The 15,360-nt window shown below is 38.5% G+C and overlaps 1 protein-coding gene across 3 annotated transcripts in view; it reads right to left on the reverse strand.

The window, feature by feature from the left end:
- Positions 1 to 13,091, reverse strand: part of LOC576737 (DIS3-like exonuclease 2) — a 31,979-nt gene extending 18,888 nt beyond the window's left edge. The window contains exons 1-13 of one of the 3 annotated variants that reach the window (XM_030981759.1): positions 13,044 to 13,091; positions 12,186 to 12,383; positions 11,386 to 11,546; positions 10,310 to 10,562; positions 9,349 to 9,543; positions 8,194 to 8,313; positions 6,693 to 6,794; positions 5,494 to 5,647; positions 4,999 to 5,167; positions 4,140 to 4,236; positions 3,379 to 3,501; positions 1,362 to 1,528; positions 62 to 161 (exon numbers count right to left, since the gene is read on the reverse strand). In XM_030981759.1, coding sequence (XP_030837619.1) covers positions 62 to 161; positions 1,362 to 1,528; positions 3,379 to 3,501; positions 4,140 to 4,236; positions 4,999 to 5,167; positions 5,494 to 5,647; positions 6,693 to 6,794; positions 8,194 to 8,313; positions 9,349 to 9,543; positions 10,310 to 10,562; positions 11,386 to 11,546; positions 12,186 to 12,350 — 1,806 coding nt within the window. In that variant the 5' untranslated portion in view covers positions 12,351 to 12,383; positions 13,044 to 13,091. Of the gene's footprint in view, positions 1 to 61; positions 162 to 1,361; positions 1,529 to 3,378; positions 3,502 to 4,139; positions 4,237 to 4,998; positions 5,168 to 5,493; positions 5,648 to 6,692; positions 6,795 to 8,193; positions 8,314 to 9,348; positions 9,544 to 10,309; positions 10,563 to 11,385; positions 11,547 to 12,185; positions 12,384 to 12,685; positions 12,791 to 12,954 lie in introns of those variants that run through there. The other 2 variants (XM_030981753.1, XM_030981761.1) reach the window with 2 other exon arrangements.
- Between the last annotated feature and the right edge of the window lie 2,269 nt (positions 13,092 to 15,360).

Below are 15,360 nucleotides of genomic sequence, written 5' to 3' on the forward strand. Positions count from 1 at the left end.
AGTCCAGAGACGTATCCACTAGACCACAACTGTACCCCTACGTGTGGTGAGATAGACTTACCTCAGTAGTGAACTCAGAACTGTCGATGCCATGCTCAATCAGCATAGCTGTCGTTTCAGCCTCTACTTCCCCCGCCTGTCCAATACTGTAGAGCAAATGTCTACAGGTAAGAAAGTAAAAAAAGGGGGGAGAGGCTGAAATTACTCATTGGGAACAGTCAGGTTACTTTTTATTCTTTATAAATACTTCCGGAATACACATATGAGTCTCTGTATCGCCTGTTCAGAGTCATAAGATCATTAACTCTTATACGAGTCAATGCCCTTCTGGCTCCAAACAGACAATATATTGGTACATATCCTGTTCAGGGCTCTGTCACCACAGGCTTGCATTTTCATACTTTATATAGTGGTATGCAGTTGAATACAAGTAACTTTGGGGGCACAATGTATGACACCCCCTCCCCCCCCCCCCCCCCTAAAAAATGAAAGGGATATAGAATGGAGATAATAGGACCCTGTCCCATACCCTCTCTCTAATCACTGGCCTTGTTAATTAACATTTCTTTCACCAGGTAAGTCCACAACACCCCCCCCCCCCCCCCCATATACCAGTGGCTCCTTGATGCATGTAGGAAGACTCACACTACGCCATTGATGGCATCTACATTAGATTGTTGTTTGGTTGTTGGTGTTGTTTTTAGAATATCCAGATGTCTAATTTAAACCTAAATAGTGTAGAATGGCATACTGGATGAGAGAAAACTAGAGAGATTTCATATTCTTCATCCAAGATATAAAGTTAAATGTATGGCTAATTTCTATGAAACATCTAGAATACTTGTGAAAGCAATATAGAGTAATAAACTAATATCCTTTTGGAGAGAGTTGACTATAAAAAATGGCATAATGGAACAATATTTGGCAGCCAATCACAGCTTTTTCTCTTAACCTGCACTTTACATGTAGATCCTTTATGCTTGATTTAGATTCCTGTTCCTTTTTGCATTTTCATCTGAGGGCAAGATAATACCGTACCCCATTTGTTATGCGCCATCGATCTAGTAAACTATTCCGGGGCGCAGAGGGATAGAATTAGAATGAGTTACATAGAGAAATGAGTAGGAGAAAAAAAAGAGGATAAAAAGCTTCATTATGTCTGTATCCAAAGCTAGTCTTACATTTTGGAGTACGACATGTAATTGTCTGCTGCTTGTAAGTATCGGCTTGCATGGTGATGTAGATATACAGTAGGCTTGCGGATGTACCATGTGCCTCAATCCTCCCTCTCTCTCACATGGTGCATCCGCAAGCCTACTGTTTATGTAATTGTCTCTTTACGAAGTGGAATAACTACTTACCCTTTTGCAAATGCTGAGATGAGTGGCCAATCGATGATCTGAGCGATGAAGAGTGTGTTTGCATAGTCCTGGGGTCGCTGGGAAAACGTAGCTGGGCATTCCTTCCTTGGGATGTAGATCCGAGGTACACGGTGGTCAGTGGGAGCAAACATCACGTCAGGTGCTCTCTAGCAATTAAAAATAGAAAAACCATGAGGGTTGTGAACGTAACAACAAAGATTTATTTGCCCAATATGGAAAAATCTATAAATATATATATACAGATCATATGTACATAATACAATTCTTTCTTACAGTGCATAAAACCCAATGAAATATTGCTTAATTTGCTCTACAAAAAAAAAAAAACTAGATGGAATTCGACTGCGCGCAGTCGAAAATGATGCCTCCGTCATAGAGCAATTTTACAAACCGAAACGGAAGAAATTTTTCAAATTCAAGTTCAATTGTAATCCATTAACATGTTCTCAGAATATCGTGAATACAAGCAATTTCTCATAAACATATATGACCCTTTGATCTTTGACCTCATAAACCTAAAATCTACTCAGTTCATTGGCTCTGCAAGATTTCCTGAGTTAAATAGTAATCCATCTGTCAGTTCTAATGAGAATGCGTCCACAAGCTATTTTTGCATACATAATGAGCCCATGACCTTTGATCTTATGAACCATTCATTGGCTCTGCAAGATACATAAATGATCTAAGTTTGGCAGGAATCCATCAATCTGTTCTAATGATAATGCGATCACAAGCTATTTTTGCATACATAATGAGCCGCATGACCTTGACCTTTACCTCATGACCCCAAAATCTAATCAGTTCATCAGCTCTGCAAGTAACATACATGACCAAAGTTTGGCAGGAATCCATCAATCGGTTGTTCAGATAACGCGATCACGAGCTGTTTTTGCATACATAATGTGCGCTGTGACCTTTGACCTCGTGACCCCAAAATCTAATCAGTCATTGGCTTTGCAAGATACATACATGACCAAAGTTTGGCAGGAATCCATCAATCGGTTCTTCAGATAACGCGATCACAAGCTGTTTTTGCATACATAATGAGCCCTGTGACCTTTGACCTTTGACCTCGTGACCCCAAAATCTAATCAGTTCATCAGCTCTGCAAGATACATACATGACCAAAGTTTGGCAGGAATCCATCAATCGGTTGTTCAGATAACGCGATCACAAGCTGTTTTTGCATACATAATGAGCCCTGTGACCTTTGACCTTTGACCTACGTGCTCCAAAATGTAATCAGATTGTTTTCCTATAGTGATACACACTATCACTAAGTTTGAAGTTTAAATCTCCAGTGGTTCTTGAGATATCATGATAACAATCTCAATGTATGGAATTTCATAAGTTGACCTCTGTGACCCTTGACCTTTGACATACGTGCTCCAAAATCTAATCAGATCGTCTTCCTATGGTGATACATACTATCCTTAAGTTTGAAGTTTAAATCTCAAATGGTTCTTGAGATATCGCGCTAACAAACTCAATACAAGGAATTTCATAAGTTGACCTCTGTGACCTGTGACCTTTGACCTACGTACTCCAAAATCTAATCAGATCGTCTTCCTATGGTGATAAATACTATTCCCGAGTCTTAAGTTTAAATCTTAAATGGTTCTTGAGATATTGTGATAACGGTCAAACGGGACGGACGGACGGACGTACGGACGGACGGACGTACGGACGGACGTACGGACGGACGTACGGACGGACGTACGGACGGACAACCCGAAAACATGATGCCTCCGGCACCACCTTCGGTGGCGGAGGCATAAAAAAAAACAGATTTGGTCATCAAATGAAAATTAGAGTACTTTCACCTAGTAATTTGTTGGGGTATTTTCGTTTACTAACAGAATTAGTTACAGGATGATAGTGACTTGTAAATCAAATCTGACATTTCTGATAGTTCAGCAGCTTTCAAGAATATGGCCACTATAATTAAGGGTAATATGATATATGTAAGTAATAAGTAATATACTGTATTCTATACCGGGTTAGATGGAAGCTTTAGATGTCCGCTGGCTGCTCTGGAATGCTTGTATTCACAGATGTAGACGACCCTGGCAGTCTTGGGCGCCATGCGTGGATCATTTCCAAGTGTCCCTCCGATTTTCTGTGAATAAAAAAGAAAAAGCTATTTGTAAAGCATGGATTACCTACAAATCGTAAATCATCAGGATAGTTAACAACACACTTTGAATTGAAATAAAACATGAGTGTTATAGGTTTCCTGGGAGGTGTTTCATAAAACTTTGCGTAAAGTTACGCATGAGTTAACGAATGACTTGAATATGAAGAGCTAAATGGGATTCTCAAATCCTTTGAATTCCATAAGCTAAAGTTGAAATATGCAGATGTAGATTAACCTTATCATTATTAACAAAATATTTTAATGCACATTGTATTTTGGGCTACAATTTAATTGAGATTATGGGAAATACAGTCACACTTTGTTAAAATGTCAGGAAAAACTTTGGGCATCGTATTTGGCTCTTCGTATTCAAATCATTTGTAAAGTCACTCGTAACTTTACGCACAGCTTTATGAAACACCCCCCTGGATTCCTTGCATATCTGACTGATTACTCAGCAGCCACGCACTTTCTTTTCAGAACAGTGTGGCAGATACAATATATCTTTACATATACATGTATGTATGTGACATTATATATATATATATATTTTATATTATCCTTATGCTGTTCTATTATTCTCTAATCTATTTTTTGATCAGAACCAGAAATCATCTTACCTGGGGAGTTCCCCCTCCACTGGTTGAGGATCCCCTGTTATTGCTTGGGGTACGAGGGGCGTCTTCTATCACTTCGCTACTTGACGAAACCTCAGACCTAGGATGATTTAGAGGAATACCGTAAGCAATAAATACCCTCTGTTTGAAAGGGTTGCGTGACACAATGTAAACAGTGTTGGCGTTTCAGTAGTGGTGTTTTAGGCACTCTTACACAGAAAATAGTTAATGGTATTCTAACCTTGGCCCTGTTTCATAAAACTGCTATATTTTTATGACAAATTTGCTCCCACAATTTCAGTAGCTTATAACAGTTATTGTAGCTTGTTATTAATAACATGTTTTATGGAACAGGGCCCAGATTTGGAGGGAGCAGGTTCTGTTAAAGTGATTCGGTAACATTGCCTCAAGGCATCGTTTAATAGTGTTAAATCTGAGATGCACGGCTCTACGTGTTATCAGTGTCTGTGATATGGTGTTATATTGAAGCCCTAAAAATATTGCGCTTCAAAATAATCATGAAGTGCCTCAAAAAATTAAAAATCTTTGAGTGACCGGTTTTATCATACTCATTTTTCACGATAGAATGTAGTGTTATAAAACCAGTTAGGAAAACGATAAATGAAATTACGATTTCCAATCATATGTATCTTGATAGTCAGACAGGCAATTGGCTTGTAAAAGTCATGGGATTCCTGACTGACCTAAGGGTTTATAATTATGATTGCAGCATGAGCTAAATCCAGGATTTTGTTTCAGAATCTGAGGCAATGTTACCGAGTCACTTTAAGAGTGACTACTCGATAGAACCTCCTGGCCAAACTAGTGCAGAGGGGCTTTAAAGGCATGTATCTCCACTCACCTGGCATCGGACCACTCTCTGCGCACCAGGTCCCCCACCTTGTCCTGCTCCTCGCCCGACGTGGCCGAGACGTCTGCAAAGCCAAACGCTGCCTCAGAGTTGTTGAGATACAAGCTGCTCATGTTGTCAGATACATCCAGCTCATTCAAGCTGCTTGTGTCAAAATCACCTGGTAATTGGATCCAAAATTAATATAATCCACTAAATTACTTTCATATATTTGACTCTTTTATAATTTGCTGGTACATACACATATAGCAAATGCTGAGAGCCAGAAGGGCCTTCACTCTTACTCTTTAAAGGAGACCAGTTTTGGAAACGCCCCCCTCTCAAAAAATGAAATGGAAGCTCTTATTACTGATCATGTGAAAGGATATGTTTTGACTAATACGTGATGATACAAATTTTACCACATGGAACTCATAAAACACACAACAGAATATATTTGGGTGATTGGCATATTCTAAATCACGGTGAATGGTTGGACCTTCATACCTTGGCTTCCGAAGAAGTACCTCCCTCCCAGCTTCTTGGGGGTCGATGATCCTGGTGTGGATGAACCCTGTCGGTCAGGACTCTCGGACACTGCAATGATGGGTTGGTTGGCAAGAAGTTTCCTAGGCGTGCTCATCCTCTGTGACTTAGGAGTCTGCAGGAGTACATTTGATAAGGAAAGAAATCTGTATCTGTATGGTTTGACCAGCAAAATGTCCTCTTCAGACACATCCACACTAACTTTGTGATGACAGAAGCGCATTGCGTGTGGAAAGACTTGATTTGTTTGAGTTTAGCTTTAAATGTTACCAGGGATGGGCTATTAACAATTGAAGAAGGAAGGTTGTTCCAGTCCCTAACAATATCTATGAAGAAGGAGTCATGTAATACTCTGGCCCTATGCCTGGTTTGGAGAAACTTTTGGTCATTCCCTCTAACAAATTCTCTTACCTTATTTTTTAATTTGAGAAGAGCTGGTACCTTGATTTTAAACTCCTTCTTGCAAAAACAATAAAACTTTGCAGCTAGTGGTGCCTTTATAAATAATTCATGAATATAAAAGAATCAGAATTCAGCCTTTGGATGAAATAATTTTTGTATTTTGAACAAACAAAGTCCAATTAAATCAAACTTATCTGACTCTGTATCATTCTCATCGATACTTATGCTAAAAGAGGACAACATAGCCTCCTAGAGCACAACCATTTTTCCAGGAGATAACAAGTGTCATTGTCGTTATTATTGATTTGGCACTTTCAATACATAAAAAAGAGAACATACAAATGAGTAAACAAAATATAGCAATACTTACATAGGCACTGGTGCATCTGACCAGGCCGGATGGGAAAGAATAGGTACTCTAAACTAACATGGCCCACAGGCCTTCCTTCCTGCTTTCACATTCACTTTCCCTGATCAGGGCAGCGCCAGGAGGGTCACAACGTGACGAACATGTGCGCTATATAAGAAGCCACCATTTTTATTATTATTATTATTATTTAAACAATTTGGAATCAATTCATACCAGAGTTTCTCTTCTTCAAAATAAACCCTGTCCTATTTTCAACACCACAGTCCTGAGAGAAAAACTAGACAAAACTGTTTTGAATAAGCTTGCAAGACGGAACAGAAAATCTATCCGGGATCTGAACCCATAACTTTATAATTACATGTCAATAGGACATACCACTAGGTCTTACCATTATAACCTCACCAGTCAAGATCTGGACTGCTACTACATCACCTTGGAGGGCTCTATTGCGGGCGTGAACACCATTGATAAAGATATCAGAACCACCATCCTATAAGTGAGAAACAAAACAGAGAGAATAATTGAGACTGAAATGCAATAAGTTTGTTTGTTTGGTATCTTCGGAGAACTCTTGGGAAAACCTAGAGGATTTGGAAGACTGTGTTGCCAGCGAGAGCATCTTTGATAAAGCTATCAGTACCACCATCTTGTTAAGTAAGCACTAACAGAGAGAATACATGAGATTGAATGAACACACAAGAGTTTGATTTGTATCATGGGAGAAGTCTTGAGAGAATCTCCAAGTTTTGAAATGAGTCCCCTGACAGTGTTACAACCTTCGATTCCTTTGCTTGATAAATTTGCCTACTTAAAATATTGCAACCTTCACCCTTCCCAATACGCTGTATCAAATACACTATGCCTCAATTATGCAAGACTACACAAGGAACAACTATATGCAGTGACTAAAATATATACAATTTTATTAATCCTACCGAATTTATTGTGTCAATTAACAGAAACCAGTTCCTTGAGCAGTGTAACTATTATGTCGTCATACTCTTCCCGTCCAATCATGACCTGAAGCTTTAAAAATTGTATGTAGAAAAGTAAACTACAAAAATTACATAAAAATTCTGTTTCCCTATTATTATGAAAAACTACTGTGGATGTGAAGGGACATCAAAGCATTGACTGAAATGTATACGATTTGCATAATCCTACTGAAATTATTATGTCAAATAAAAGCAACTAAATATTCAAGCAGTGTTATATCATGTCATTCTGTAAGTACCTGTACAAATATGCAACTTTAAAAGTTGTATATAGACAACCAGACAACTACAAAAATATATAAAATTCAGGGTCCCCCGCTACGCACTACACACAAATTGTTATCAAGATTGAGTTCCATGCTAATCCCTTCTGTGCTGTATGCAAAATAATCTTGCCAAATAATTAAGAGTGATAAATAAAGAGCTACATTTTCCTCCAGAAACAGAAAGACTCACTTCTATCATGAGGTTCATATCTATGGAAGATAGCATATTGCCCATTCATTTGAAGTCAATATTTTTACCCCTGAAAGTTCAATGACAATCTTCTAAAAATGTGGTTGTCCAAAAGGAAAAAGTTTAATAAATGTAGAGGTGTTGTGGTCTAGTGGACAAGTCACCTGACTGCAGATCACAATGTACAGGGTACAAGTCCCGTCCCCGGCATTAAGGTCCTTTGGCGAAATGTTAATCTACATTTGCCACTCTCCACCCAGGTGTAAATGGGTACCTGATATGGTCGAGCGCTAGTTACTTTGGCAGCTCGGCTACAACCAGGGTAATATGTGTAAAGCGCCATGAGCGTCAGAGCCTGGCGGATACCGGCGCTATATATATATATATATCCATATTATCATTATTATTAAAAGCTTTTCAAGAACAGTTTATACTTACTGGTGAGTCAAGATACGCCTCCTCAAAGTTCTTGGGGTTGATCCGTAGCGTTCCCTTTACCACCTTGCCCTGTTTTACAAGTTTAGACACATCTTCCTCCATCCAGTACTTATCAAATGGCTGTCAAGAAGGTAGAAATATAAGAAAAATAATACAGTCAAACCTGTATACAAAGAATTCTCGTGGGAGACCAAGAAAATGTTGTCTTTATATAAAGGTGATTTAAAGGGAGAGGGTCTTCAGTTTCCATGTGCAGAAGGCCTTAATTCGCTGACACCAGACTTGATGGAAATACCATTAATGGGTATACAAGTCTGCACACAGCAAACCTGTGGGCCTATCAAGAAACTCCCCTAGTCTCTCGGAGAGTCTCTCGGAGAGTCTACAGTTGAGGGGAACGTAAGATAATGACTTTACCAAATGGGGGAATGGGAGGAAAATGCAAAGCGTTACATAAGGCCTGCTGGTCATAAAACTGAAGGCTAATCCTGGTGATTGACACACCTGTTATTGGGTAAACACCGGAACGTGTCTAATTCCCCATGAGAGCCTCCAACTATGTGTCTTTAATGTACGGATTACTCAAGTACAAGTCTCAAAGAGGAACAACAAATGGGAGGGGTGAGAGGTTACACTGGCAAAGAACAAAAGAGAGGTCTTATAGACAATGTGCCACAAACAAATTGTATATGTTGGGGTTTATGTAAGCTTTGGGGGTAAGGGCTAGGTAATGATAAAGGTGGGTCAAAGTGTTTAGTCCAGGGGAGTGTTTCACAAAGTCGAACTTAACTCTAACTTAGACTTAACCATTATGGAGAGCCATTTCTGGCTTAAAATTAAATATATTCAAAATTTTAATAAATAGTATTTTAGACGTTTCATAAATTCCACATCAATAACATTGAAATTTCCATGATAATAGTAAATATGAATGTTTTGAATCAAAATTTAATGTCTTTTAAATAACTTTTAAAAAATATTTTCAATGATGCTAACGGCTTTCCATAACTTTTAAGTCCAACTTAGGATCTTTGTAAAACACACCCCAGGGCTAAATGTGATTAATTGTGCAGTGTACGAAATTAACAACAGAGCATACATTTGCCAGAGCATCTATTGTAGAACATTTTCGCTCCTTTCGACACTCCAACATACCTTGAAAGATTGCTTCTTCGGCGTGGCACCGGAGGAATCTGAGGGTTGGCCACCAGGGGATAATGGCTGGCCATCCTTCTTCGCTTGTTTCTTATCCTTCCCTCCGTTCTTTCCTTTCTTCTGCTTGTCTTTACCTCCAGCATCTTTCCTCCCAAAGTGATGTGGTGCTGTCTCACCTTGCCCTGAATCTGTGGACTTTAACACAAGATATGTGGAATAAGAAACATTCTTCATCTTCATGATTATCTTCATCATCTACATCATCACTATCATCATCATCATCATCATCATCATCATCACCACCACCATCATCATCATCATCATCATCATCATCACCATCACCATCACCACCATCACCACCATCACCACCATCGTCATCATCATCTTCATCCTGTGAGTCCCCTCTATGAAGGGTCGGGTCTCCTCTTTACTGCCCTCCATCTTGTCCCGTCTGTCGCCAGCTACAAATCAATTTCTCCACCGTCTTCCTTAATACAATCTATCCACCTCTTCCTGGATCTTCCTCTCTTTCTCCTTCCTTTCTCCTTTCTCTCTGCTTCTTATCTAATCAGCTCATCTTTAGCTTTCCTCTTCACGTTTCTTAATCTAAATCTGCTCCCTCTAATCTTCTCCCTTATCTTTGTCAAGTAAGAAGGACCTCAAATCTGAAGACAAAAAAATAAATAAAAATTTTGTTTTAAAGCTCGTCTGCACTAGTGTGGCCAGGGGGGGGGGGGGGGGGATTAGATATCCCTGCAAGGTCACTGAGAGGTGGTTATCTTATCAAATCAGTTCTCAATTAACATAAGAAAAAGGGGATCATGGGGGACCAACAAGCAATGATAAGGCATTGTTTGCTACATAGAGGGCGCAAGTAGCTATAAGTAGTGCAGTGGGGCTTTAATTGACAATACGAGTGATCCGTTTGCCATATGGATGGTAGAGCAATGTTTAAACTCACTCCATGTCTTGCAAACTTGTCCATTCCACTAGAATCCTTCCTGCTCATGCTATCCTGTGCAGGGCTGCTGTGTAGGGCACTAGCTGAACCCCTCCTGGTCTTAGCCGTCACGGCTCCATCAACCACGCCCTTCTGCCCCTCCCTTGGGAAGGTGCTGGACAGTTTAGCAGGGTGTCCGCTCAGGGGACTGGTGCCCCCACCCAGCTTGGTTCGGAAGCGACCGCCAGACTCCAGCTTACGCACCATCAGGCCACTGGAATAAAGAAGCAGATTGATTTATCATTATTCTTGTTTAGATATTTGCAGAGGCTTCACTTAATCGTAATTACGTATTCGTCAAGAGTCATCCACGGCTCAGAAGTGACTAACTTTTCTTTATAAGTGGCCCAAACATTGTGGAGCAGTGTGTGCAGCGCTTTGTAACCGCAAAGAAAAGGCAATACATCAAATATCTTTTGGATTGGATTAGATTGGATTGGAAATATATGTATTAAGTTTACAATGTAAAATAAATTAAGGTAGCTGGTAGATGCTGTTAATCATGGGATCCAATGAACTGAAACGATAATAGAAGATAATCAGACTAAACAAAGATTGCCAGGTATCCACTTTCAGGTGGATTTTAGACTAAAAACATCACAACTGGGACTAAACTATTAAAGAATCGTGTTTACCCTAGGCACATTCGATCTACAAAAAACAATATCCCCTCACAATGTCTCTGTTGCTCTCCCAGCAGCAGTAGCTTGGTTTAAAAAAAGTGCTTTTGAGACTCCCCAGAGTGATACTCAACGATGAGGGATATAATCTACAAGATGAGAGGTAATATTATTGTTTTGTTTGAACCCTGTAATACTTGAGTGAGGTAATCTGGCTTGTTACCTTCACATGCATCATTGTATAAACAAAGACAAGACTAATGTAAACAAGAAACCTTCCTATGCATGAAACTGTCACAAATTTGCAAGTGGGCGCGATTTGCAAACATCTTATGCCATTAAATGACCCCAATTTTTTTTTTTTTACAATTCTTGAGCAAAACAGATAAATCTTCTTACAAAACAGGTCCTACTCACCGGCCGCTCTTGGCTGGGGATGGGTCTCTGCCCTTCAAACCTTTCTGGACAGCTAACCCTGAATCATTTGAAGGGTCCCCGGACTCAGTCTGAGCTCTCACTTCAAATTCTGCACAACTGTCTTCATTCTCCAGATTTTCTTTCTTTTTCCGTCTTTTTTTCTACACATCAAACCAAACAAACAAACATAGATAGGGCACTAAAATAAAAGCTATAGCATTTTGTCTAATTATAGTTTGAAAGGAAATAACAACCTGTCTGAAATCATTCAATTTGTGACATGCTTTTGGAGATTTTTTCTTCTTCACAGCAGCTTGCAAAACAGCTATGAATTCCTCAACAAATGATTAAGTGAGTGGCGATCACATTATACCACATTTTGGGGCAATTCCAAGTTATGTGTTCATTTAGAGACTTTACCAAGAATTATCAAGTGCTATGGAAATGTGAACATATGATTTACATCAGAAGTACGGAGAGCTAAATATGACATGTTCAACCCTAAAGAAATGATTCCTTGCAATTGCATTGTCCAAGGCTCCGACATAGGCGCAATCCCCGGTACACACAGACATTAATCCTGCTGCAGAGGGGCATATAAGTAATTATACTTGAAGCCCAACATCAAGGTAAATCAAGTACGATTTCATATTATTAATTCCAATTTTTAAACTTCCATCAATCCAATTTCATATTATTTAATTTTAATTTTAAAACTTCATCAATCTATTTATCTAATTATTCTGATTTCCCTTGAAGTTGATGTTAAAGTCTTACATCCTATTTTATTCCATCCTTACCACCTGTTTCTTTTTCTTCTTTCCTTCACCGTCCATCTCTGTGTCTAGTTCTTCCATCCCCACCCTTTCGCTCTCCTCTTCTGATGCCGAGTAGCTGGGATTCACTGAGATGTTGTCCAACTCCAGCAAGGAGTTTACAGAGGTGGAAAGCTGATCCTTATTCATTGTGTCTTTTTAATCTGATAATCAACTGTGAATCTGTGAAATAGAATAAATTGTAGTGGTGAGCAATAATAGCTTGAAATCTCTCCCAAAAAAAACTATGGTAAAAAGCAATACAATACATAAAAATTGCCGTAAAAAAAATTGCTCATTTACAGGACAAAGAGAGACAATAAAGAGCTTGCATAAACAAACAAAAATGATTAGGATCTAGACTAGATCTAGTAGTAGTAGTAGTACAATGAGTAATTGTAATGAAACATTACAACAAAAATGCCAAGATTCAATTTCAGATGGAAAATGTTAATTTATAAAAAAAAGAATACCAAAATGATTACCCTCAATCACCTCTGTAACACAAATGAAAACATGTAATGTCAAAATACCCTGCGCGCCCGGGTACACGAGTAGGTGTGTTGCAACATATCGTCATGACTCACTGATTTCTTCTTACCACACAATCTCGCAAGAACATAACATAACCCCTGGTAAACCATACGCACATTGTAACACGTCGGACTACATGAAGATTTAAGCTCATTAAAATTCATTCATTCCGTCATGGAAATTGCACATGTATGCCACAAAATTTGAAAATAAAACTTACACAGGACACTGCTCACAACTGTTCTAAGGCCTCTGGATAGTCAGGATCTAAAGAAAATTACAAATCATCGCAAAATCAGCGTAACTTACTCGGAATTCTTTACGCTTGGGAGGGCCCGATTCTGTTTTTCGTAATCTGATCTGCTGCCATCTATTGACTGACAGGTGTAAGCGTAAAATAATTTGAGATTGAGTGGAAATAACAGAGGGGAATTAGGGACCCTCTTCTCAATTTTACTAATAAAACTTATTCTAAAGCATAACTTGCTAGAGAACCAGAGGAAGGGACAGTTGTACTTCAGCTTGAAGGGTTCATTTCACACTTGATTAATTGAAATCTATCGATCCCATAATATCTCTTTTGGCCCCACAATCATTAACACATTCAGTGCCCCGGCCCCACCCCCCCCCCCTCATTTTAGACAATAATTTCTCTTATACCACCTAGCCCTCTCCTCCCTCCCCCCCCCCCCCCTCTCTCTCTCTCTGTCTCTGTCTGTCTCTCTCTCTCTCTCTCTCCCTCTCTCTCTCTCTCTATCACTTCTCCTTCCCCACCCCACTCCCCTCTCTTGCTCTCTCTATAGCTCTCTCTCTCTCGATCTCTCTCTCTCGATCTCTCTGGGGAAAATATTTGTGCTCATCAATACCTTTATGTACCATTGCATAGGCATCACCAGATTCTGCTAGATTTATTTGATGAACAGAATACACAGGTATTTACACAGTAGGTACTCACATGACAAAAGATACTTTACTTCAATTATTAAAGCTATGAAAATATTGCTTCTTGAAAGAACACTCCGACATCAGATCTATCAAGCAATATCTTGCAAATATAATATTTATAAGACTAAATCAGACACCTAGCTGATTTAGACACACAAGTAGATATCATTTTGAAAAGGTAGATAAATGTAGATGTATGAACAAAACTAAAAGACCAATTTCATTAACCTTGATCTTCACTATTCTAATCTAAGCCTGAACCATCCATATCTTTGCTTTATATCACTTTTTAAGCCAGTGTTTCAAAATATACTTTCAAAAGTTTAATAGTACCTTCAACAGCCATCATCAAGTTAGTTTGTAGCATTACTGATCCTCACAAATGGTCATATTACAAATTCATCACAGTGACAGCAGAAAATGAGTTGCACAATAATATAAAGAGCTAGTAAAACTCTCATATTTTGCAAAGAGTAATTAGATAGCTTTGAGAAAGCAGAAATTTGAAGATTACGATGACCCTTTCAGATTTTTTTTTTCCTTCTCTATCTGCTTTTAAAGCACTTAAAGAATTATTTAACCACCCCCCCCCCCTCCCCCCCCCCCCCCACCAAAAAAAAGAGTATTTGACAGCTGTAAACAAAATTCATCACACAAATGCACTGCTACTACTACTACTGAACTAGGAAATGCCTGATGTTCTTCATAAATGCTTCACACAAAACAAAACAAACTTGATAATACTTAAATTTGCAATATCTTTATGTATTAATAGACAAAATATATATTCCACACAGAACGATGCCACATACATACAAGTATTACCATCAATCAAGTATATTATTTAATTATTTCATGTTCAGCAAAATATTGGTAGTAGCACATCAAGTCATGATATCAAGTCACTATATATTACCCAAAGGCTTACTGACTTCACCAACTATTCCTATTGTTTAACTCATTGAGTACCAAGTTCTCTTATTCCCATAGGCTTAATACAGGGGCCACCCGCTCCCAGTAGGCAATGGGTAAAGGTCAATCACATGGAAATTGTTTTTGCCCACAAAAAATAAACAGATCTGATTTAGTTTATATGAGGCATGAAGGCAGCATTTTGTGAAGCCGTGAAAGAAGTCAGACGAAAACGGAAACCCTTCCACATTTGTCTCTATTAATATTTGTAAGACTTTACCACTTCATGTAGTTTTCATACAATGATGAATAAACAGAACAATTGAACTGAATTGTGTGTAAGATTTCCAAAAATGATTGATAATCCCAATCAATTTTTAGCAATGAACCCATGAATTGTTAGGATTTTATGTATGCCCAAGAAATAAAGCATTCTCACTAAAACATTGCCAAAATACAGTAAAATTAAGAATCACTTGGGTTCATGTCTACATTTCATAAATATAATTGTCACAAATCATATCACATTTTGATATAGATGTTTTAATATATACATTAAAAAGTGAGCAGGAAAATAAGTAATTGTTTTCTTTTTACTTTTCTCTTTAAAAAACAGCCTTACCATGATGGAAGATCTCATTTATAATGATTTTTTTCTGTGAGTAAAAATTATAGTATTGGACTGTTTAAAATACATGATTGCTTGACATGTACAACATGATTATGATACTTCACACAGGCGTCTACTCTAAACATATAAATCATGTCA

Source organism: Strongylocentrotus purpuratus, unplaced genomic scaffold, assembly GCF_000002235.5.
Source record: "Strongylocentrotus purpuratus isolate Spur 01 unplaced genomic scaffold, Spur_5.0 spur5_contig_822, whole genome shotgun sequence".
Lineage (NCBI taxonomy): Eukaryota > Metazoa > Echinodermata > Echinoidea > Camarodonta > Strongylocentrotidae > Strongylocentrotus > Strongylocentrotus purpuratus.